Source organism: Excalfactoria chinensis, chromosome 8 (genome assembly GCF_039878825.1).
Source record: "Excalfactoria chinensis isolate bCotChi1 chromosome 8, bCotChi1.hap2, whole genome shotgun sequence".
Classification (NCBI taxonomy): domain Eukaryota; kingdom Metazoa; phylum Chordata; class Aves; order Galliformes; family Phasianidae; genus Excalfactoria; species Excalfactoria chinensis.
In genome coordinates, this window is record NC_092832.1 from 5,760,038 (window position 1) to 5,786,344 (window position 26,307).

Consider the following 26,307-nt stretch of genomic DNA (forward strand, 5'->3'; position numbering starts at 1 on the left):
ATAGAGTAACTTCCTACATCTGCTGTCCTTTCACCACGTTAAAAAATATATCAAATAGTTCTATGGTGGAATTTATGCTTTCAGTAGCAAAATCATGAACTACAGTTACCCATGTGGATGCCAGGATAAACTGGAACCTATTTGCAGAAGAGGGGAATCGCCATCCATTCTGTGGCTGTGCACAGGGAAGAACTCTGAACAGTTGCTGCATCTTCTGAAGACTTTCCCTGCAATTTGAATAGAAGCAGCATAGCTTTGGAGTGAAAATTGTGCAGACAGACCAGAAATTACATATAGACAAACAATCCAAGAATTCTACCAGAAACTTGCACAGTAAATGCAGTTCATTCATGATGCATCTATCAGTTACTCTCTGATGACTTGATAAAGCTGGCTTTATTTATTCTTTTTAAGAGCACTTGTGCCCCAAACTGGCATTTCTGAGACAAGCCAAGATGGAGGCAGCTGCCCTTAGAAACATTCTCATTTGGTCAGCATTTATTCCCTTGTGCTGTTTACAGTTTTATTAATCACAAATTGTTTCAACGTTGCAGGAGAGATCTCTGTATTAATATCTGTCATTTTATGGCAGAGCATTTGACACAGTAAGGTGTATGCCTTAGGCTTGTACTTGTCCACACTGATTTACTTTGTCTCAACTTCAGAATGTGCCTTGTTGCATAAGCAGAAACCAGTTTCCTTCTTATACCACCTAAGCATTTGTCTCATCTTGATTTGGCAGCATCATAAGATAGTTTTATTTAACCCAGTGGAGCAAACGGTCAATTGCTCTCACTTCAAAAAATAAATCATTATGGATATATTTAAAGGAGCAATAACTGGTTTTTATATGACAGTTCTGATTGATTTAAAACCCCAGAATAAGACTGATAAACTCTCTGACATATATTTATGGCATTTATATATATGTATGGTATACAGTACACGACACAGTATCTGAATAGATATTTATATATATATTTATATACACACACTATACATATATATGGCCATATATATATAATGGCAGTAAATTTAACTGATAAATATAAATAAATCCTAACAATAGTCTAATAGTAGACCTAATTGGGAGAAAGCTAGGGGAAGAAATCTTAGTGATGAAACATCCAAGTGAGTTACTGATCACTCTTTATTCAAATCAGTAAGACACAGATGTTAAACAAATTTGAGGTTTTGTAATGCAAGTAATTGTAACAGCAATTCTTGTCAGCATCTCAGAAGCCTGCCTACTTAAAAACTTTCCTCATGCCCTTACATACTGATTCCTAATATTTACTTTAAATGGCTGAAATCTCATGAAAGTCAGTGGAACTCCACATAAAAATCCTTAAAACATAACAAAAATAGAACTAAAATCTTTTATACTGTATAAAAATACCATAGTTTGAAAGAGACTGTTTTGCATGACCCAGCACCAGTAATGTCAGTTTGACAAACTGTAGATTACTCATACCTTCATAACTGCAGAGGTTTTCTTGTGCATGTTTGCAATATATGCACGTAGAGGGCTATATTCTTAGCTGTACACAAGCTTCCTTATTTGTTACAGTTGTTTGGTTTTGGTATATATATATGGTATATATATATGGTATATATATATGTGTGTGTGTATGTATATATATATATATATATTTGTTGGGTTTTTTTTTCATTATATATTCATTATATATTCATTCTGACCTGGAGGAAGGAGGAGGAAGGGGGCTGATCTGTTTTGTTTTAAAACTGTTTAAATGATTACATTTTTGAAGAATAACACCTATATTTTCTTCAGCCACTAGGCCTGCATGCTTTCAGTTATTAAGAACAGCTGGAATCCAAGGTCAAAAATTCTCATGATTTCAGTAGCGCCATTCATACAAACTACAGAGGAACAGTAAGGAAAATTCACTACAGCAGAAATAAAGCCAAAACATGTGTCAGCTCCCTAGAACAAACCTAACTATGTAGTATACTCAAACAGCTGAAGCCATTAGCGTGTCCAGAGCCCATAAGATGCAGGCTCTGTAAGATAAAAAGAAGTGAAGAGAGTTGAAAGAAGGAGGCTGTAACAAATGATATCACCAAAAAAAAAAGTGCAGTGAAGAAAAATAGTGATAGGAGAGATCATACAAAAATATTGCTTGAAATGAAAGGCTTAAAAATTCTCGGTAAAATATAAAGGTCTTCTAATAAAAAGATGTCTTTCTTTAATTTCATTGATGATGACCTTTAGGCTGTTTGTACAATGAACATTTCAAAATCAACCCAGACTCTGACGAGAAAAGGAATGCCATGTATGTTAGATCAAAAAAGATGTCTTTTGCTTGGGGTTACTGTCTGCTTGTTTCTTAAGTGAGTGGTCCATCCTACCTCATGTTCGTGTGGCTGACCCATCTGAATATGATGCTACTGTAGGCAAGCTGAACCAAAATGAAGGTAGCAAGGTACAAAATATACTTTCTTCTCTCTTTAATGGCCTTCCTGAAGGATAAGAGGCTAAAAGATATTACTCTTAAATCCATTTTGGTATTGTTTTACCTGTCTGAGCAGCAGACAGGCCAAAACTCTTGCATGTGTTCTGACACTGCCCAGACAGTAGACACAAAGAATGTCAGCCAACAGTGCAGTGCTGTGTCTGAGGTGACACTCCAGATCAAAAAGATCAAGGCTTGAGTTTGTATTACTGGGTCTATACTTTTGCTTCTAAAACCAGTCCTAATATAATTTCTATCTATATTTTTCCAAGAAGCTGTTGTGATAATAAGGTTTTGGACAGACTCCGAAATTTCCATGTAATATTTGTGTCTGAACATGTAAGAGGAAAGTAGACATTTGTCAAACATCTGCACTACTCTCAATATATTTCATTAGATACCAAACACAAATTCTAAGAAACACTCACATATCAATTACTTCTTGAGCAGCTTGAACTAGTGGAAAGACTAGGTTTTCCTGCCCTTATTTCCCTTTTTTATTCTATTTGCAAATTTAATGACATTAGAATTACAAAGCAAATAGTTTCCTGCAAATGTTTTTGTAAATTGAGGTAAGTCATCATTCAGTATTTATAAAGGTCTTAATCCTACAAAAGGAACTTCAATAACTTATTAATGAATACTTTGGAAAAGACATTTAAGTTTTAACTTAGAAAATAATTACCACCTCCTGCTAATTGAAGGCACTTGTTGGTTGTCAATGTTTTTTCCCCCTAGGACAGAAAAGCTTCAAATACTTACCTGTATTCACACATAGCTTTTTTCTGTCTCCTTTGTGTAGTGTTTTTAAGAATTCCATAATCAGACTATAGCTTAGACCACAATCCGATTATTTACCAAAATATAACTAAAAAATTTTAAGTATTTCACTTCCCACATTAGCACTAGAAGATCTGGAGACTGTGCTTAAAAGGGCCCCTTAAAAATCCAGCAAGGTTATCCACAACAAGTCACATATCTCTGTTATGTTTCTTAAATAATCAGCTTGGTGTCCTGTCTTCTAATTCATGAAGGTCTGCCAGCAAACCATGGCTACTTTAGCCACACAAGTCTTAAGAGGCAAGTATGATTAATTCTGAATTAGGTTTTATTTGCTTTGCTTCTCAGTGTTTCATTCCATGATTAGAACTTGGTAGCTGAAACCTTTCCGGTTATGAAATATTAATTGAAAATATATCATTTACATGAATTGTCCAGGCATAGTTTGGGACACCAAAAGCTGAATGTAAATAATCACTCTGTTTATCAGAGTCCTGACAATAAGATGTAGAATGGGAGTATGGCAGAGCAAACAACTTCAATCTAACAGCAGCCTTCTACTTCCAACCAGCTTTTCATTGTTACAATTAATAGCCAGTAATGAAGGTAAGGCAAAAATGGTTCAGCATCTCTTAGCAGTGGAGGCAAAGTTTTGCTAAGAGTGAGCAGGGACGTAGCCCAAAGGTAACAGAATGCAGAAGGGGTTTTGCAATGGGCAGGAAAGCCCTGTGTTTTCAGGCTTAGCAATCAAGAAAAAGAAAAGACTAAGGGTTACCTGTGTGCTGGGCTCCATCAGCCCTTCCTGCCCCCACCAGTGCTTTTTGGGGTTCCACATACAGCAAGTGGTCCAAGGTCCTGGCCCTTCTTTCTCTGCTCAGCAGCTGCCACATCTCTGCCTCCTCAGAGTAAGCCAGGGAGCTGCTTCTGAAATAAGTATGTTACAATGTGTATCCAAACAGAATACCAGATTAACATTAGAAGCATTATTAATTTTCAAAACAACAGTTAATATACTTGCCCAATATACTTGGCAGCATGTGGACTTGTTTTATTTGAGGAATAAATTTCATTCTAGACTTCAGTGAATACACTCCAGTGAAAGTACTTCATGCTGCTGACGTGTTACACTCATTTGCAATCGAGAATACAAATCCTAAGCTGAATAAACATAACAGTGGTTAGCAAGGAAATAGTTAATATTTAGGTCTTGAATATAATCCTCACTAGGCCTTCCAGAAGGTGAGAATGGAATTAGAGTTGGTCAGAATAAACATAAAACAAAAGTTTAACAAAAACAGAAGGGGGAAGGAGATTCCCTTTCAGAATCATTTCCCTTCCAAACAACTGCATTTGTTACCTCCATGATACACATACTTATGGGTGCAAGAGAAAGACTAAGGAACAATTTGACAATAGAAGACTAACAGCTGAAAAATTTCCATCTGCAAGTACTAAGAACATTAAACTGCATTTGCCTTAATGCATTTCTGCAGGCAAACTTCTATGCATAGAATAGTGAAAAGAAGTTTTTGGTTCATCTCTTAAGGACTTCAAAGAAAACTTTTTAATAATAAATTAACAGTCTTAATGAAAAACTCCATATCTGTAGCACTGTATCCAGAATTTTTTAGGCAACAGTAATTACACAGGAGTTATGTATTACCCTGCATCAGAGTGTAACGGAGAACAGCCCTCATGGAGCACAGAGCCACATCAGTCACCCACATCCAGCACTCTGTAACAAGACAACCAGCATCTGGGTAAATGACCTCCTAAACAAAAGGCTATGATTGGCAAGGTAACTAAAGTTAATGGAAAACAAATTTGTTTTTAGCAACTAATTAGAAAGAAAATATAGATATATTCAGGGGCAAACATGAAGTGAAATGTCTACCATTTAAAAAGTGGTATTTAATTGACTGTTGATATCCACTCAATTAATCAACGCAAACAATGGTCAGTATTGATGGAACAGATATTTCACCATTTTTGCTGCCTGATTTGCAGGAAGCATCCCAGCAATGAGTAGTCCAGAACAAATAGGCACAGTAGATGTACTGTCAAATTATTTTTATTTGATTATTGCATATATTTACCCATATGAAAACTGAATATGAAACCTGAATAACAAGGTCAGGTTTAACTACACGACTGTTGTAACTGAGGCTATATAGCTCAAATATTGACTTTCAAAAAACAATTCTTTTTTTTTTTTTTTTTCACCCTGTTACCTTGAAACATTTCTAGGTTGTTAAGTTCACCATACTTACTTGGTGATTTACTGTTACTTGTACATAATAAACGCTGTTAAAATGAACATAGAAAACATTCAAATTCAGACATACATCTGTCACCTTCATGGTACCTTTATATCCAGATCCTGACATTACAGTTCATAAACAAGACAAAGATTTTTAATCCAGAGCTCTCAGGAAGGGGCTTTGATTATTAACATTAATGGTATCACTGAGACACATAATTTAGCTGCTCACTCTAGATTAGATCTGTGTAAGTTTCTAACGCCGTGTGTTATTATTTGGCTTGCTTGGATGCAAAACATTAGAAAACCCCCTTCTCAGGGTCCTTCCAAAGTCAGAATTTTTCTGAATGAAAGAGTGGATGTAAAAGATTGCCAGTAGTATTCTTAGAACACAAAATTGTATAGATAGATGTAGAACTGCAACACTCAAGGGCTTGGGCTGTTTGGATTTTAGTTCTGATAATACTGTTTTGTTTTGTTTTTTCTTAAGAAGAAATTTACATCTATAAAACTACACATTTTCACAGAGCTAAATTGAATGTTTTAAGTGAAATTAAGAATAATTTTCCCTTAGTCTGAATTATTAAGGTTATTTCCAGGCTAATATATGTATAAACAGCATATAATGTTGAGACTGTCTCAACCAAACCATTCTCCAGTTCCCTGAGGGAAAGTTTCTTCTGTCACATCCTGCTTAAATAGGAAGTGCAAATCTTTACTAAGATTAACACTCCTGTGGAAGACAAAGCTGTATACATAGCACATATTTTACCATTGTTGTTCTCCAAAATATAACAGATTGGCACATTCAAGTACTAAGTGAAATATTTTGATAGTTTAAATAAAATAAAAATAAAAAAATAAAAAAATAAAAAAATAAAAAAATAAAAAAATAAAAAAATAAAAAAATAAGCTGCCAGATTTTCCAATAGAAAATAACTACGTAGCTGTAAAACTATTGCCTGTGCTATTTTCTCTCAAATCTTTTGTCAAATCTGACTTCTGAGGTCATTTCATCAGGCTGCAATGCCTAACCAAGATAGTTTTGAGTTGTCAGTTACCCTTGTACCAAAAGCAGAAAATCTAATTAAGAAGAAATATTTGATCTGTAATGGAAATAACTATCTTTTATTTCCATATGCACGTAGCATAAAATCCCCATTGGATAGCATGCTGATTTTTCTGCCTGCGCTTGCCTTATCTTTTTTGCATACTTTTATTCAGACCATCGATACACACAATTCTTGGTTATAAAATCTTGCCTTCTCATGCAGACCTTTTAACTGTAGTGAAGCCACGTTGCATTTTTAACCCTGTTTGTGTTGCCCAAAAGCCTTGGATACCCTGTCCCTTCCAAGTAACAGCATCCCTACAGTTCCACTTTAGCAGGAACTATAAAAATGCAGATACTGGCACAAAGCAGGTATTAATATTCATATTTCATTATTAATTCATTCATAATATTAATTCATTAATTAATATTCAGTGGTCTGAAGTGAACGATACGGTTCTCCAAGACTACTACTTAAAAAAAAGATGGAAAACTAGCAAATAAAATACCAAAATTCCAATATGAATTGAGCGTTTGAATTAAGCGTTTAAAAACCAGACCACTTCCCCTGTTCCCATGCCTCAGGAAGAGGAGGGAGGTGTCAGATGAGCCACGGCGTTTTGATTCTGCTTTCCATGCAGAATTCCTCCTGTAGACGAACTGGTATTTATTCTGCTTTTCTCTCGCTCCCTCCCCTGCTGTCTTGCAGCAAATGTGTGTGACAATGAGCTCCTGCACTGCCAGAACGGAGGGACATGCGTCAACAATGTGCGGTGCCAGTGCCCTCCGGCCTACACTGGCATCTTATGTGAGAAGCTTAAGTGTGAAAGGGATCCAGGAGGCTGCAGCCAAAGCTCCGCCCAGGGCGCTATATCACATGGTCCCTTATTACTGCTGATGGCCCTACTAGGAACAGCCGGGCTTCACATGTGCTAGGCTCCATATGGCTGATGGCATCGTATTTGGACTGCTTCAAAAGAACATGCCACACGAAAACTAAGCAAAATCCAAGCGTTTGCTACTGAAATTTCAAAAAGGAAAAAGAGAGAAAAATAATACCACATACAAACTAGGAAGGCCTAACTGAACTAAGCCATATTAATCAGTTACGGACAGCGCTCTGAGTCAAGACTGCTCATCACAACCGGAGATGGGCTGGCAGCACCTGCTGTGCCCAATCAGTGCTGGCTGCCAGGCTCACACAGGACAAACAGCTTGGAAAGCCCCAAAATGGAAAGAAAAACAACAACAACAACAAAAAAACATTTGCTACTCTTCTCTGGTGCGCTGCTGTACCTCCGCCCAGTGTGTGGACCGACCAAATAAAGGCATTCTTTGCTGTCAGTGCATTGTGGGTATAAGGAAATCTGTAAAAGCTGCCATATTGGCCTGCTTCAGTCCCTGAATCCTCTCCAACCTGTGCTTTAGTGAACGTTGCTCTGTAACCCTTGTTGGTTGAAAGATTTCTTTGTCTGATGTTAGTGATGCACATGTGTAACAGCCCCCTCAACAAAACTCGAGCCAGTCATATCCTTGTATACCTTAGCAGCACCGCATCAGTACGATGCTGTGTTCACCTACTGTACAAGAGTGGCTATAGGACAAAAAGTGTATTTATCCTTTTGTATTCAAATGAAGTTATTTTTCTTGAAATAATGTACAATGTAGATTTTTTGTATTATTGCCTATTTGTGTTACCAGACAATTTGTTAATGTATTTAATTCTAATCAGAGAAGAGAAAAAAGAATACTTTTTATTTAGTCCTTTTCTTTTACCTTTCATTTAATTGTGCAGAGATTTCTCTGTATGGGCAACGTGCTGGCATCAAAGAATATCAGTTTACATATATAACAAGTGTAATAAGATTCCACCAAAGGACATTCTATATGTTTTCTTGTTGCTTTAACACTGGAAGATTTCCAAGAATAAAAACTCCTGCATAAACAATTCCAGAATCATGTAGTACTATTTCTTAAGACCTTTTCTGGGGGAGATAGATCATTGTGCCATCTGATATGTGGTAGAAAAACAGATTCAACAGTGGAAATTACTGGATGAAAATCTAACCTGGTTTAATTTTTACTGTATTCCTGCAAACCATTATAAACAAATTTGCCTAAGGAAAATATCATCAAATCCTAAGCGTGGGAGGGGTATGATAAGTTGAGTAGTTCTCATCTTTGTTCTCTCAAGCTATCAGAGGAATTATTCCAGACTAATTCACAAAGCATTACAGAAACTAGTCTTTATATCATAGAGTATGTGGATTTTGGCAGTAACAAAGTAGATATAGCCACCGTTTAACTTGTTTCTGCAAAAGCTTCATTAAAATGATATGTTTATATATGTACTAGTCTGCCTAAGAAACTGCAAAAACAGCAGCAATCAAAAACATAAGATTTAACATTTAACAGAGTCAAATGTAATATTTAGAAGGACTGTCAAAACATACAGCAGCTTGTAGATTAGAAGTGCTGCTCCAGCAAATAAAGTTGGTTTTAAGTATTGCCCAGGGTGTAATAAATTCTGGCCTTTGCCTTTATTAGGCCAATTACTGAGCGTGACAGAAACGAATAGCAAGAATAGATAGACAGGTAAACCAAAACCTCAGCAGTGTTTCAAAGCCCTGGAAAAAAATAAATAAATAAATAAAAATAAAACAATTCAAGGGGCAGCAAGACTGTGTGAATTCATTTCCTGGCTATTTTCATCATAATGGCTTTAAACAGTTTACTAACATAATAACCTCATTTGGAAAACAATTAGCAATAAATAAATGAATAAATAAAAATCCTGAGAAAAATAAATTTTACCTGGTTGCTGGTGAGCAGAGCAGAATTTAGAGCACAGCAGAATTTAGAGCACTGCCTTCTTGGATAAGTTCTTTTGCTGAGGAATGTTTTTCAGGCCAATACTCACTCTCAAGAAACAGGCAGACATGGCAGGTCTTCATTTCTTAAAGATGGCAATGAGCACAGAAAGAGCACAGTGATTCAGATAGCAAGACAGTGTTCAGGTCATCACCTTGACCTTTCATGTGGAATGTTTACTGCTCACACCAGAATTCTCTTTTGGTAGGTGGGCTACAATAAGAGTTTTAAGACAAATCTAGAGCTTAGGTGGCTACTAGTCATGGGCTACGTTGGATTACAGGTATATATGAAAAGGATGTTCACAATAATAAGTGGAAAATTATAACACGGACTTAATGAGAAATATAGATGCTAATACAGCTGAAAGGCAGAACCAGACATTACCTATAATTAAATGGACTTCTAATATTAAAATGTGGGTTTTAATTTTTCTTATAGTTTATTAGCACAGATCAAATAATTGGAAAAGATGCACTTAAACTGTCATTACAAACTCAAGACTTTGTGAAAGTGCTAAGAAGGCATGTTATGCGCGTTTGGTTAGACGAGATTCTGCCAGCAGTGCTGAAGTGTAGCAAATATCAGATTGTAATCAATTCAGCCTCATTCCAATTTCACGTAGTTATGATCTTTTAAACCAGCACAGAATATACGGCTTTCCACAAATTTAGCTACTATTTTGTGCACTTTATCCGCTTCCACCTATTAATAAAATCATGTTTTGTGGAGTTCACTCAGTGAAAACTTACTGACCGTCATTTTCTTCAGCTTCATTATTTTTTCCATCTGAATTCCAAAGAAGTTAGCTAATTGAAAATTCTGAGTGCAAGTTTCTGCTATTTTGTTCCAACTACAGTAAAAATCCACACACATGTTTAGAGGGAGGAGGATATTAACATTTCTTAGTATTGCTTTACCTGCCTGTTCAGTGGAATTCAGTGGAAAATAAAGACAGAAGCTGCTCCTCACTTCAGAAGCTGTAAAAAGCGAAGTTCCTTTTGCTGGGGATATAGTGGGATTTTGGTTCTGTATCAAAACACAGAAAAAGACCCCAGTGTGGAATTATCCCTTCCCATACGATATTTCTATCCTGGAATGTTTACCATCCAAGAACTCCACATCACTAAGTAGTCCACAATACGGTTCAGAGTACAAAGACCTTAAACCTAGCATTCCTATTTCAACTTAGGCAGTTACATTGCATTCAGTTATTTTGAGAAATACATCACTGCTCGTCATCTCACAGTTGTTGTGTTCCTAACTATAGCATGAGTTCTGATCTGTGATCCACAGACTTGACACGTGAAAATGACACAACTTAAAACAAGACTCCCTCATCAGGGAGCAGCAGAAACTTCCACTTGTATATACAACCACTTTCTCAAAGGGGCACTAAGAGATATTTATCTTAATGCCACAAAACTGTTTCAAAAGCAAATTATTCAAAGAAGGAAAAAGTAGCTGGACACATATTGACACCAAGATATTCCCCTCACACAATAATGATCATGGCAGCCGCAGACAAGAAGTTATTTCATGTTGTGAATAGAACAAATATATATATATATGTAAAAAAACTCTTCATATTTAGAAAGAGCTCTTCTGCTTGCATTTAATTTTCTACATCTTTCTCATAACTCCCAGGCACAAGAGGGATTTGAATTAACTAGATTCACTCACGCATGCAGCTTATTCACCTGTGAGAAATTTGAGTAATACTTTTTTGCAGAATATGCAAGATCAGATTTTCAGCCAGACTCCAGCCCAGCCCTCATGTTTGTCCTTGTGAACGCAAAGTTACAGATGTAAATATTACAAAACAGCCAATCAATTCACGTCAGACAAAAAAAATGGAAGCACAATTATATGTGGATGCAAACATTTATCCCTTAAAACTCAGATGCGACGTGACAGATCAGAAATTTTATATTAACCAATACTTTTCTCACCGTTATCTCATATCAGAACAAACAGAATGTGAAAGGAGTATTAAAAACCATAAGGAGAACAGCAGTATTTTGCACCATACAGTCCATTTCATTTAATGAAATGAAGGTTCATCACCAGTACAGCACATTCACAGAGATGCATGCACCATTTAGCCACAGTATGCAATAAACGACATTCTAGTACGAAGCATGTTTTCCTTCATTGTTTTTCTGACTACTGTTACCAAACACATATGTGATGAAACACAGCTCGAGAAATTCTACAGTCTCAGAGAAGACAGCAAAGACTAACATTTTGCAATCTGCAGATCTAAACAGACCGTAAGGGCTTTGGGATTGAACTCCTTCATGCATTGCTAGCATTTCTGGAACAGACCAGGATAAAGATCACATCATGGAAATGCACTGAATCAGTTCTGCAGCAGTCAGCAGGACAGAGTGACAGGCCAGTTGCAGAAAGCATAACAAGAACGTATAAATCCTGCATCTATCAGCAGGGACAACCACATCTGACCCTAGGACGTACCCAGACATCATTTCCCTGTTAAAACCCTTTTTGTATGCACGCATGTGTGTGTATGTGGTAGTTAATTTACTGAGATACCTGCTGCTTACACTGTGCTGCTGAGTTGCTGTACGCACGTTCAAGCTTACTGTCATCATGGAAAATACAATTTTTATACTAGAGGTGAGCCATTGTCAAGAAATTGAAGTAATAACAGTTATTTGGGGGAAAGAGAGTGAAGAGTGTGACTGAGGGATGTTTGCTCTCTTATTTTGAGGAAATGAGACCAGATTCAGATGAGCTAATGCCGGGCCCTTTCTCACATTGTATCATTTTCACTTGAGTTCCCTGTGCAGGTCTTTGTGACACCCAAGAAACCAACTACTAAGAAGTTAATTCTAAATTGTATAGATCTTAGCGAAACCTTTCAAGAATAATGATATCAGTGCAATTTGGTACACTGGCAGTCTTTACAGCTCAAGACTGCAGGAGAAGCTTAAGACAAAGTACTGCTTTTCAGAGTGAAGAAATAACAGAGGCACTGATGGGGGTGGGAAGGGTTTTGTGAATTCCCATAATTGTTTAAAGTTAAAATTGATGTATACACACAAACATATCCCAAAACTGAACACAAAATCCCTAGTTTGGATACCTTTGCAGCATGTTCTTTCTTTCACACCTTCCATTTCCAATAGAATACAAACATACTTCCCTCATTTATTCTATGGAAGTTTTAGTATTTTCCAGTTCTTCCAGTATCTGAAAGAAAAGCTTCTCATATAGGCTACAAAACTTAATATTGGCAAATAACACCATTAAAAAGCAAAACAAAAAAATTTCGCTTTTGGATCTTCAAAACAAGGTTTTAAAAAGTATAAAATCCTTTCAAATAACTTCACTGTGTACCACTGTATGTCTCAACTCCTTCCACGTGCATTACATAATTCCAACATAATTACCATTAAACCCATTGAATCCAAAATATCTTAGTAAACTTTTTCTACTTAACAAGTCAAAGAGGAGACATTTACCCGCTTGTGATATCACAGACTACCTTACATACAGTTACTTGACAACCTGGGGAATTCAGAGATATCCCTGCATATCACCACTAGAAGAATGATATGTCATTCATAAAGTGTTTCACAACCACTATTCTAGACCCAGTTAATGCAGTGCATTAGGAAACGTTTGGAAGATAGTTGTGCCTGTCATGAAAAGGTAAGTACAGATCTATCAAAAAACTTTCATAACCTTTTCTGATTGGGCTATCAACTGCTTTGAGATCAATGCATTCTCAACATTCAGGAGTGAAAAAACTGTCTCTCCACAAAACTTGCAAAAATATCTCTATATTCATCACACGGACACTCATCTGGGCCCTTACTCTGAAGTTTATGCAAACCACAGTTCAAGTTCCCCTTATTTAAAGGGGCCTTGATCTGACTGAAGCTTTTGCACATCTCAGTGCCTGTTTTCAGTGTTACCTAAACATGTAAACGAAAACATTTCAACCCATGTGTATGTAGGTGGAACAAAGTTCACTTGGCACCTGAAAAACTACTGTCTGTTTTTTATTATTGACAGTACTGAGAGCTCTCATTGAAAGACTTGGGCTGTCTTTGAGTAGATTCCATAAACACACTGAATAGAGAGAGGTGTACTTACATACTTCAGCTAAATAAAACACAGGGTAAAATTCTTACAAGCTTCCTATGATACTCATCAACAGTGTCAAAGCACTTCTCTTTATCACATGTGATGCTTCAAAAGCCCTCAGGGAAGAACACACAGACAAGACTGTTCATCTCTGCACCCTATGAATGCTCAGATGCTGTGTCCCCAAGAGGTAAACTGAGGTTTTTACTAACAACCCAATAGACAAGCAGCCAAGTTAGAAGAATTGTTCAACAAGTCTACTGCCTGTGCAGTACACCACTCTGGATATCAAGCAGTGTTTAGTAGCAGAGGCTACTAAAAAAAGAGAGAGAGAGGGAGTAAACCAATAGGAACAACACTAAGAGCAACAGTTCAGTTCTCAGTACTGTTCAGACACAAATTTTATCCCAGGTCCCAGAGGAAGTGCATATAAATAGGCATTACAATTCAAAAGAAGGAAGGCAGAAAAGGCAAAAATAATCCACTCTTTTCAAGAGTTAAAATATTAAGGGGAAACCCAGTACTTACAGAGCACTGCAAAAAGGAGAAGAGCAAGTTGTCCTCAGACTAGAATCACTTAAGTATGCTAGGACCTCATGGAAAGGACAAGCTTTGATACTACAGATTTGGTTTCAAAGACACAGTGTTTATCAGTCTAAATGCTTGTTTGGATATTGCAGAACTCGAGCCTCATAGACAAGACTCTCCCTGCTTCAGGATTTCATGTCCTGTCTGACTAAATTGCCAACTTATCTGCTGTCAGATCCTAGGACCTTCAGCTCCATTTCTGCTCTGTCATCAACTCTGTGCTGGCTTCAGCTGTGGATTTAGCAGCTCCAGTCTGGTCATGTTCACAAGGCAGCTGGCTTTCAACAAACTAAGTCACAAACGTCACTCAGTCCAAAGCAGTGGTTACTTCTCCTTTTCATCATGCACCTCCAAAATCAAATATAATCTTAGAAGGCTTTAGAAAAATGGAATGCAACTGTTCAAAAGTGAATATTTTTCCCTTCAGACCTTCTTTTGGCATCTGTTTCCTCCATGCTCAGCAGTGGACTGAACTTGGCTCTGAACAGCTTCACCAACCCATTCAATACATTACTTATTAACATCTCTCACCTCCAACTGCTGTTGCTTGGTATGATGAGAGAACTGACAGAAGAGACATTTGGATAATTACATTTATTATACTGCCTTCTTTTGCCATCCTACAGCTAGCTTGCTCTCCTCCCTTATTTCAGAGATCTTTCTATGCTCTCATAGAATATGTTTATTACTTTACAGATCTCCCACGGGCAAAAAGTAGGTGGACTGGTAGTTATGAATTAGTCTTGGCAGTGCTCTTTTGCATAGATGTGGTAGAGAGTCACAACTACTTTTATGATTCTCTCATCAAGTAGGATGTTAGGAACAATGACTAAACTAAGTAGGTTTACTGGTGAACAATTTTTTGACAGGTTTCTTGTTTTCTGACAACATCCATCATCCGAGCATCTTGCAGGCTTTACAAAGGTTAGGCTCTTGAACTACTCTAAGTCAGGGAGGAATGCTCCTACCATTTCATTCATAAGGATTGAAGCCTGAAGATGTTGAGAGACTTACAAATCCAATTAAAGCAGGAGAGATTAATTCTGACACCTTGTCCATTGCATTAAGTATTGAGACCAACAGTTTCCTACTCCATGCAAATTATACACGCCTGAAATTAAACAGCCTTCCATCTGCATGTATTTGCCACCCACTTACATAAAATTATCTAAGACTGTTTTACATCACACCTCCCAAAACCTTGTCTTTGCCTTCCATGCTTGGAATTTCAATGTTGTGATACGTACCTCATACATCTGATTGTGTTGTTTTAGGTTTTCCTCTTCAGCGTCAGTTTTAGGTTAGAATGGGCAGCTGCGTTTTTGAAGGGATGTCGTATATGAGTCAAAATACTGGGAGGCATCTTAACTGTCTGAGAAATTATGAGGGCTGTTCTGAAGGTAATGCCTCCTATTTTATTATGTCAGTCCACAGCAACAGAGATGGATGCTGGTGTTACAGCAGTAGAGGTTGAACCTTCACACCAATACTGCATTACGTTCTGTTCTGTGTGATGGATGGCAGCAGAGGGGCAGTCTGACAAAACCGCATCTGACATGGAAGTGCTTATGAAGTAAAGATGTGCCACTGAATTCCTCCATGTAGAAAAAATGGCACCCATTGACATTCACTGACACTTGCTGAACATTTACGGAGACCAAACAGTGGTTTGGAGCTCAGTGAGGCAGTGCATGGTACGTTTCAGCAGTGGTGATAGCAGGTCATCACTGCCAGTGTTATGAGCAGGGTACGCAGGCTTTTATACATCGTTAATGAAAATGCATAGCTGATGGTGGTGACTGTGTTGAAAAAAGCAGGGTTTCATAGCTGAGAATTTGCTCTATCCAATAGTGATATTGTGCTCTATCCGTTGTCGTTTCCATGGAAATAAATACGAGGCATTGCTTTTGGAGCAACCTATGTAAAAAACAGTAAAACACTAAAATCTTCCAAAAGGAAGACACTGATGAGTTTCTTTTCCCTCCACCTTGTCCTATTTTAATTCATTGGGTGTATTAAGGCACATATAATAATTATAAGTTAATAAGTTAATATACAATATTATTTATAGCTGGAAATGCCTATAGCTTTGGCACTTAATTTCTTCCATAACTGTCTAGATACTGACACAATTAGGTTATGATGCATGGGTATTTCTGCTTACTGGAAATCTGAGAGCAAAACGGCTCTACATTTTGAATGGGCTCATAAATATAGATTGAATTTAATTTTTTAACACAGAGAATCCATTTTCCCTTTGTTTGGTTAGTTTGGCGGCTGCTTGAGAGAAATATTTTCTATAAATATTTTTGTTTTGTACAACTAATTAGTCCATATATCAGTACATGGTAATATGGCAGAGATTACCCTCAAGCCAATAGAGAGCAACTGATTGAATATACTTACCTTCTCCTCAATTTATCTATCTCTAATGTATCTGTATTTTCTTCTGCTGATTTCAAATACTATCTTGCTTTCCTCCCTATCCCCCCCCTCCTTTCCCATTCTTCAAATATAAACAGCAACTTCCCCAGGATGAATACTTTCTACTAAGGACCAGATTTCTCCTGTGTTTTCTACCACGTGCAGCAATGAGCTGACAAACTATATAAATGAACAATAACCAGATAATCATGGATTGTTTTGATTCTGTAGTAGGATTTTTACATGCTTTCCATCTTCACGTTATTTATTAATGTCACTTACTGGTATTAAAACATGCCAGTTTTCAAGCATAAACATGTATCTAAGTGTGGAGAGGAAAACTACAAATGTAAAATCCCTCTAACAGATGTCAAAGACTAATTTAGAAGTCAGTTCAGGATGGCAAACGTTCAAAAAAAATTAACATAACTAAGCACTTGCTCAACTTGAAGTATCTATTTTAATAACACTGAAGATAATTTAAATGCATTTTTCTTCCTAATCTATAATGTATACAGAAAACAAGTGGAAGTGGAAAGAGGACAAGGTAACCTTCTATCCCTTAACCACACCTTGAAGGAGGAAACAGACTGTCAAAACAGTATTAGAAGAGACAGAACTCTGATGGACATGAAGTATATATTCTCCTGGCCATTTGGATTCATTCTCCACAGGCTGACCAGATTGCATTCACTCACAACCTAGTGCAGGTCTGTTGAGTGCAAAGGAAAGCCTTAACTTGATTTCAGCAAAACAGAGTCAGGTTTTAAATTCTCCTGAAATATAATTTCAGGATAGGAAAAAGTAATCCCTTAGGCATTATCTCTCTGATCCTACTTTAATCTGCAACATTTGTACAGTTCCTTGCACCATTTATTGTGCATTATTCTACTGCAGCACTTCAATTATTCTCATTTCAATGTTTCCGCAGACCCAGCAGTTCTGGTGACAAATGTCTTAATTTTAAAAGCTGGTCGGTGTGGAGGCACTATTTCTATCCAACAGAGAAAGGAACTCCCCAGCTGAAGCTGTTTTCACCAACAATTTGTTTGCCAGCAGCATGTTTTCCTGTTTAATCCATGTTAACATTTTGTTCAGAGTTATCCTAACTGGCATGTATTCTATCTGATAAACATCTCCTCTTTTCCCTCACGGAAACATTATTTATTTATGACATTATTGTTACAGACAACTAAACAGCCAAGAGGGAAACACATTTGCTTTTCTACAAATACCTGCACATGCTGTTAAACCCGCATCATTTTTCTACAGAAACATACAAAACTTGGTAAAAGGTTTCCTAGCATGCTCCGCATCCACTGAGAACAAGGAACAGACACAGACATGTGCAGCAGTACAGAATCAGCAGGAGTTGAGAACTAGAGGATAAAAATAATGACATTGCAGGTTGCTAGGTTGATATGCGAAGCTTTCATTTGCGAATTGCTTTCTAAGTTAAATCATCCTTATCTTTTGTAGTTTTATCTCAGCTAAAGGCAGTTTTTTAGGCTATCATCAGCTTTGTAGAACGTAAGATTTAGTGACCTTCTGGAGCACCTCATGAACAGAGTCTGTTTCCATCAGTATCAACCTCTGCAACAAAAGCAACACATCTTGGCAATAATAAATACAAAACTCATGAGATCTCTACTCAGAATGATGGCCACAGTTGATGGCCGAAAGCCTAACACAAAACTCTGTGCGGGCCCTAAACTTGTACACATATCCACTGTCTACATCAAGTTTATTACCTAATGTTCTTGTCACTGTGAGCCAATGCCTTGACTGTAGTTACACATGCTTATTAAAACAGAGAAAGAAAGGTCTGCGCAACCAAATATGCACCCTTTAGGGGCTGAGCTTGTAAAAGTGCAAAGCAGCCACTACATCATCTCTTAGCCAAGGACCACAGGAGGGATCACCACCACCAGCGAGCAAGAGACAGAGCACTGCCAGTCATCACACAGTCAGAGGGTACATGAGAGGGTCAGTAATGCAGACAGCAGTAATAACTATTGGCAAGTCAAAGGGAGGAATGAGTGTACTTTTCAAAAGCTTCACAAGAAACAACAATTAATGTAGAAAAACTTTGTTTAGCCATTACTTTTCTCTTTTTTTTCCTGTTGAACTAACACCACTATTTCTGGGAGGTCACGCTGCTGCTCAAGATGTCTCACCTGCTTAATGTCTCTCCACTAAATTGGATGAAGTGTGAAGTGAGTCTTACAAAAAATGTATCTTTTTCCCTCACAACACGACCTTGAAAAGCACATCTTATTTCTAACGAACATCTCAACTTTCTGCGCTTCTAACAATGCTGAGCAAAAATAAGGTTGTGGTGGTTCTTTTAAAGCCTTCCTAAAGTTGTGTGCTGGCTGCATTTTCAGAGCCATTGGTTCCATAACTCCACACCTGCTGCAGACACTGGGGGGCAATGACTGCAAAGACAACAGGCCAAGCTCAGAAGTCTTGCACTCAATGCACAGAACATGGCTGCATGCAGACTTTTTACTTATATACCTCTTAGCATAAAACATTACAGGCTGAGAGTTTCAAAACATCCGAACAAAAACTTGTGTCAAAATCTTTGGACTTCAGTAGGAGCCAATTGCTGAGGCTTCTTTAGGTGCCTTTAAAAACCCTTGATTTAAAAATTATCCCCCTCATCATTTTGATCTCTCTATATACACACGTATGTATAAATAAATACACACAGCATGCTCTTAACTGCCGTGCTGCTCCACGTTCAGGTTAGCCTGCCATCCTGCGGCGACAAGGAGAACAACACTGTTTAACCTAACATCTGTACGCCGTCTGGATGCACGCAAGCATGCTAATGTCTATATTATAATTTAGGCAAAAACAAAACAGCTCTTGAGCAACGCAAGACAATTATTTCACTTAATTAGATGTGGTGGGGTCTCGTGTATGCTGATTAGACAAGCTGGTATAGAATTCTAAAGGCAAACAACCGTTACAAATTAAGCAGAGTTATTGTTAACTAAACTGCAGCAGGTAATACTTTGCTCAAAACTGTATCGCTATCTAATCGGAAATAAGAATTGCCAGGATAGCTCCAGTAGGCGTTCTCATCTTTTCATGTTAACTATTGGTTGGATTTTTCCCATAGGGAACAACCTGCTCCTGCTGCAAGAGCAGAACCATGCAGTAGACAAGAGAAAAAAGTCCCACCAGACAGGAAGACGAATGACTAAAGGAATTGGTTTTGCTCATACACATAGGAGTAGCAAGGGTAGGTGGGTGGCAGTGAGAGGGGTGGGGGTGTCACCCAACCAAGAAGAGCAGCTGCTCTCACTTTTTCTTCAAAGGTGGATGACTGATTCATTTTAAAGAAATGTAACTTTCCTATCAGAAGAAAAATCCTTCTTTTAGGAGGATTTGCTGCACTGTCTGAAGAGGCTCAACACTCACCTCCCATTCTCCTTTTTGGCACAGAGAAGAACAATCAAGCAATAACGCAGAGAAAATAATCTGTGCAGTTTGATTAGTTTCTGCACCAGATGTTCCCACATATATACACATCTCCCCAACATTCTTTCTCCAGCCAAGAGTGTGCGCAGCTGGTAGTTGTACAGTCAACACTAAAGCTATTTCACAGACATGTTAGCAGAGACAGATCCCACCACTTCCCCAGGGGCCTGCTCCCTTTTCCATTGAAATTAAGGCATCATTGTGCTCATTCTCTTCAGAGAGCACCAGAGAAGTTGCTGGAAAAACATCTGCTGCTCTGTTACACACCTGTGCTTGTTCCTCTCACAGCCTATGATTTCCATTTTACTTATTCCCTCGGCTTTCTTGCTGGCACCACAGGGCACTGAAGCTGTTCTGCTGACCAGTTCTGGACTTTCATTCTTCATAAAGTAGGTTCCAGCGTCAAACCTTTTCGTAAAGAGTCACCACAGATAAGAACTGTGGCTTGTTCTTTAATTTCAGGTTTTAACATCCACAGATTTCTAGAAATGGCAACTATAAGGCATTTCATGTCTGTGACTTAAGAAACCTTAAATCTGGTACAAGTGTTCCCAGATGAAAACAGCAGTTTCTACTAAACTTCCCCAGGGCAATCCCTCCCCCCAGGGCAATTCCCAGCTCATAGAAACAGCAACATGATGAGAAATTCTAAATGCCTAAATAAAGCCCATTTTTTAAAAACTTACTTACTTATCATTGACAGAAATTATGTTACAGCCTTGGAGCTTTGTATTTGGTACTAATTGCTCTGGATTCAAGTGAGAAGTTCACTGTAAAATGCAGAAGGAAATTATGAGGTTATATACCTTTTCCCTTCCATGATCCATTTGCCTTCATGACTCTGTGTCTTGTTACAGAAGACAAACGCGTGGGATTCTCTTTGATGGAGAACTTATGCATTCTTCATGGAAATTAAAGGTGATCTGAGGTGGAAACTTGTTGGTGGAGCAGAAGTAACAGCAAAGATGAAATCATCCTATATACCAACAGCATTTGCCAACAGCATTGTGCATGGGGAGTTTTTTACCAGTAGGTTCTCAGGGTGTGCATCTGACAGCCAGTCATTTCCACATGGACGATCACTTCCAAGATCACATTAAAGATGACTAAAGGGGTCCAGTTATCAGCTGAATGCAGCTACTCTCCCAAAGGGGCATTTTTAATGCTTAGGTGTCAGGTTAGCCAGATGTGAGCTTAGGTCATCTAAAATAATAAACACAATTTTATGAGGCAAAGGACCATAGGAACTGATCCGTAAGTTGTGATTTAGGAAGAAAAAATGGCCAGTACCTACTTCTGAAGTCCCCATAAAGAGGCAGCTTGGTACAGTATTATGGCAGTATAGTAAGATTGGGTAAATGCTGACAACAGATTGGCAAAGGTCAGGGTGGTCCAGGCAGGAAGTGAGGGTGTACGTAAGAAAGGACACAAGGTTAAAGTAGTCAGTCTTGCTTGACACACTAATAAGCAAGCATCTCTGCAGATCAAGGAGAGCAGTGAGCATTGTATTAGCCTCACAATGCTTATGGGGAAGTTGTACTGATAATTAGATGTAAATAATAATACAGTTCATTGTTTTGGGCTTGAAATGTCACAGTGTCTTAACATCCTTATGATGGCTGCTAATCCAGCATATAAGTCTTGTGTAAACTCAAGGAGAATGGGAAAAAGAAAGTAACAGAATTCATTGCTATCCTTATTGAATTAGGTGAAGACAAAAGCAGCATAGGGGAACTGAAGGCAAATTACATAGCTAGCATGATTCTAAATCACCAGAAGTAAAACTAAAAAACACAGACATCTGCATTTAGTACATGAAGCCCCATTTCCTGAACTCTGCTGAAGTTATGCCATAATTTTATTCTGGAAATGTCTCAAGTCAAACAGTGAGAAAATGGAGGCCTCAGGATGTGAGAAGCACTGCCTACCTGTCTGAAGAAGAAAGATAAAACCCAACACACACCCCTTTGTTATAAGATTATATCTATTCAAAAGGAAATAATAACAAATTAACCTCATAACAGGATGGTAACCATCCCTCCCACATACATGGCTGATGCAGACTCCCACTGTACTTATAATAAACACCCAGGCATGTTTCAGCTGTATTAATGGAACCTGATTTTTAAAGCTCTAAGCATGCAGATATGACATATGATTTCCTAACGTATCAGAACACTTTAAGTGGACCCCTCCCAGGTCCACTGAAAGTAAAATAAGGCACAGGATCACATTCCAGCACATCATGGAGAGGTGACAAGTGAAAGCAAATGTAAAAGAAAACAATAGCATTGTCTAGTAAAGCAGAGGATATTTTGCACAAGCTGAAACAGTGCACAGACATCCCATTTGGTCCCTTCTTCCCCATGATCTGAAAGCTTCATCATCATGAATGCTTACACAGACAAAGTGATAACCAAAAGCTTCTCTCGCCCCCTTCAAACTCATTCCTGTTGCAGTTATAAACACAAACAAAAGATTCCTCAATGACCCCAGGAGACAGCAGATGTTAATTATAGCAAAATGGTACCAAAGCCAAGTTGAAATGTGTTTGGTTTTACATGATTAGTTCAGCAGCAGTACCAAAAAAAAATATGAACTGCTTAGTAAGTGAAGCTTGATCACTTGACAAAGATGTATGTAGACTTGCCCATCCGATATAACAACATGTCACCTACATAGTTAATAGCAATTGCCCTTAAGCTAATATATTATATGTCTTTTTGACAAGATGAATGACTGGGTTCTGACAAAGAGCAATTGTAATTTCAAGTGAAAACGTTAAAATATAACTTCAATCACAGATACAATCATAAGTGAAAAATGTAGAGGAGCAGACAGAAGCGTACAGCTGCACTGGTGTTATCAGTGGACTGACTGACCTTAATTTAGTCTTAATAAGCATTCATACAATCACAGAGTGGCCCAGGTTGGAAGGGAGCTCAAGGATCAAAGCTCCAACCCCCTGCCACATGCAGCACCACCACTCTCCATATCTAATCCTAGACCTGACTCAATGCACTACAAGCATTTACAATAGTAAATGAAAACATTTACAGCACTTTGAGATTACGGTGCCCTCAGTGTTCAAGGAACTTCAGCCCTAACTAGAGGAGTGTTCCTTGAAAGTACCAGTTTCCACTAAACTTGAGGCTTAATGATCCAATTCTTCAGTTTTATACTAATTCAAAACTGTCAAGTTATTGAATACACTGAAGCTACATAGCGTACAAAAATGAGGAATAAAGTCACATCCTCCAGTTTCAGCTCCAGTGCTGCTCCAACACACCCTTCCTAGGAAGTAATGAAGAGGGCTGAACAGTAAGTACTGCAAATCTCTCCTTCCAGACCTCAGACAGACTTTTGCAGTATGCCATTGTCTCACTTTCAGCACTATAAATTAAGCTCACTAAATATTCCAATCAATTCCTTTTTGATATACTGCCTTCCGTGGCATTTTCCTCTTACATTTATTAGTGCACTTGTATTTCCTCGGGGAGCGTTGTGTGCTAGAATTATATAGCAAAGAACATGCCATTCTTTTGAAATGTCTTCTTTTCTTCCAGTGCAAGTTTAGGCTGTACCCTGTAAGGTGCCCCCAAACTAATCACTTCTCCCTCCAGTCCCAGCAGAGACCTCTACCTCATTGGATATCAGCTTTTCCCACCACAGCAATGATGAGAATACTGATCAAAAGTTCTCCCTGCATATGACTGCACAAACAAGCTAACAAATGTAAATGTCTTCTGGTATACATTTATAACACTGTTCTGTTTGACATCCTGCATTCAAATGCACTGATTACAGTTCTCCTCTGAGGAATAATGGATACAATCACAAGTGGACAATGCCCTCTGTGCTGCCAGGTAATCCAGATTTTAGATTCATTCTTATTATACTGGCCACTACTCAGCACCAAACATGTGGGTAACCAAGTCAGAAGATCCTTGCACTAGCCATGGGGCAAAAAGATGGTTGAAATGTAAGAGCAGCTCTTCACAACATGCTGATTTAACACACTTAATGATCAACTGGATTTTGTTTTGCAGTAAGTGGAAACACATTCCATGAATATGAAATATTGTTTCGTGTTCTACCAGTTCTCCTAAATAATCTGTCATTTGGGTCCACCACTTTGTCACTGTTATTAATATATATCACTCTTTTCAACCTTCACCCCAACCCTCAGAAACATTATTCTTTACTTCAGCAACACAAGTCTCCATTTCTTTAATTCAGTCCGTACCTAATATTGTTACAAAGAGGAACGCCTTAAAAGGACAGGAGGGATAAGAAAGCCTCTGAGACAGTAATATCTTTGTTACGAGTACCTACTTTTCCCAGTATAAAGATTGTAGTCCTTAAGTCTGATGTTACTTATTCTTTAAGTACCAAAACCTAATAAGGAAACCCTGTCTACACAGTATTGATAATTCACAAGGCCACAGAGAGACTGGGTGGGGGTTCTTTGAAATGTTAATTAAGCCTGGGAGAATCAATAAAGCCATTTGTTTAGTTCTAGCACCTGTTTTTAGGCAATAATATATTCATGCTACTGCTTGTTTAGTTATATTAAAATTATAGGATCTGCTCAGCTGCAAAAAGATTATTGATTTGTATGTAAAACCAAGCACAAAATACTGGCTGTTTACAGGAGATTCAGATTTGCTGTGAACAGCGTCTGTGAACAGTTTCCCAACTCCAGTGCAACATGCATGCATACCTCTAAGGAAGCAAGCTAAACACATCAACAACTCATATCTCATATAGCAGCCACTGAGCCACCTTCTGTCAGGTAAGAAACTTTCCAATTCTGATATAAGTAACGTAAAAGAAGTCTAGCTATTCAACAGCTTTTAAGAGGAACATTAGGGAAGGAGAAAATGAACTGTGAAAAATGTCACTATTTACCATTCAGGTAGCTTTTCACAATACTAACCCCTCCCTCTATACTTGCTTGATATATAAAGAGAGTTTTTAAAATACAAAAGCTTATCTAGCTGGCAGTGACTAACTACTAACCAGTGAGCACTTGTTGGTCCAAAGCACACCAGCGAGCAGCACATCCTGGTCAAAAGGAGTTTGTTGCTCAAGATCAATTGCCAGCCAATAAACATGCCTGCCCACAGGAGACAAAGGAAACAGTCATGGGTAGATGCTTTATGTCTGTTGTTACACAGAATACTTTTACTAATATATAGATATATATATACATACATATATTACATATGTGTGTATATATATATATAATATATATATTAAATCCTATATATATATACATATATATATATATAGGATTTAAACAGAATCCCTGTTAACCATCCCTGCAATACCCATAAATTACAAATCCCCAACAATATTTTTTTTAAAAAATGACTTGAAAAATGAACACTGAGTCTCAGATAGTATAGTAGCTGAAGTAACATAATAAAAATCCTATTTCCATTCAGGTCAGCAAATTGACTGTGCCCCTGTAGATTTCAATTGTCTAGTTCCCTAATTTTGTTCTCCTGGCTACAGCATAGCATTTCTACAAACAGTAAGAACATACATACAGCTTTTTAGCATTTGCTTTTCACTGCATGCTTTTTTCATCTGTATACGGATTGAGGATTCAACTTAATTTGAACCTCCTGGCTTTGTCACATGTAAGACTGTTCTTGACAATCTTTTGTTATCTCAAATAATAATAAAATCTCAAATACTTTCTAAAGCAGATAGATAAAAGTGTGGCTTAAAAAAAAAAAAAAAAAAAAAAAAAAAAGCAGAAATGTATTTAGTAAGCATGACATCAGTTTCTCAGCCTCAAGAATAGTGAGACAGTCCATCTTCACCCAACTGATATGTGCTGCCCTGTGGCTAATTCATAACTGAACCCAACAAATGTGAAAATGCTTGAGTTATCCCTGCATTTGCCACTAGAATCAAAAACCCCAAGCAAGACAAACTAAGCAGGAAGAAGGCAGAGATAATTAATGCTTTTCAAACTCTTTTCCACAGATCTTTCAACCTAGATAGTTTTGCCAGAAATATCAAGCATCAAAGCAGTTCCTTTAGTGGAACAAAGACCTGGATAGAAGCTATAGATCTTGATTCTTGTTCTACATTATTTCTGATACTCAAGGATTACTGTAGATGTTAGGTCCAATGGAATGCTCAGCTCCCACACATATAATTTGAGACTTCTGTGCCACTTATAGGCTACATCTTTAACTTCAGCTTCCATACATGTGATGCTAGCGTGTTCC

General features: G+C 37.7%; 1 protein-coding gene across 10 annotated transcripts in view; it reads left to right on the plus strand.

The window, feature by feature from the left end:
• The window catches only part of NTNG1 (netrin G1), a 146,919-nt gene extending 138,058 nt beyond the window's left edge, over positions 1-8,861 (plus strand). For all 10 annotated transcript variants that reach the window (XM_072343204.1, XM_072343209.1, XM_072343207.1 and 7 more), the window contains one exon: positions 7,278-8,861. In XM_072343204.1, coding sequence (XP_072199305.1) covers positions 7,278-7,504 — 227 coding nt within the window. In that variant the 3' untranslated portion in view covers positions 7,505-8,861. The remainder of the gene's footprint in view (positions 1-7,277) is intronic.
• The last annotated feature ends 17,446 nt before the right edge of the window (positions 8,862-26,307 follow it).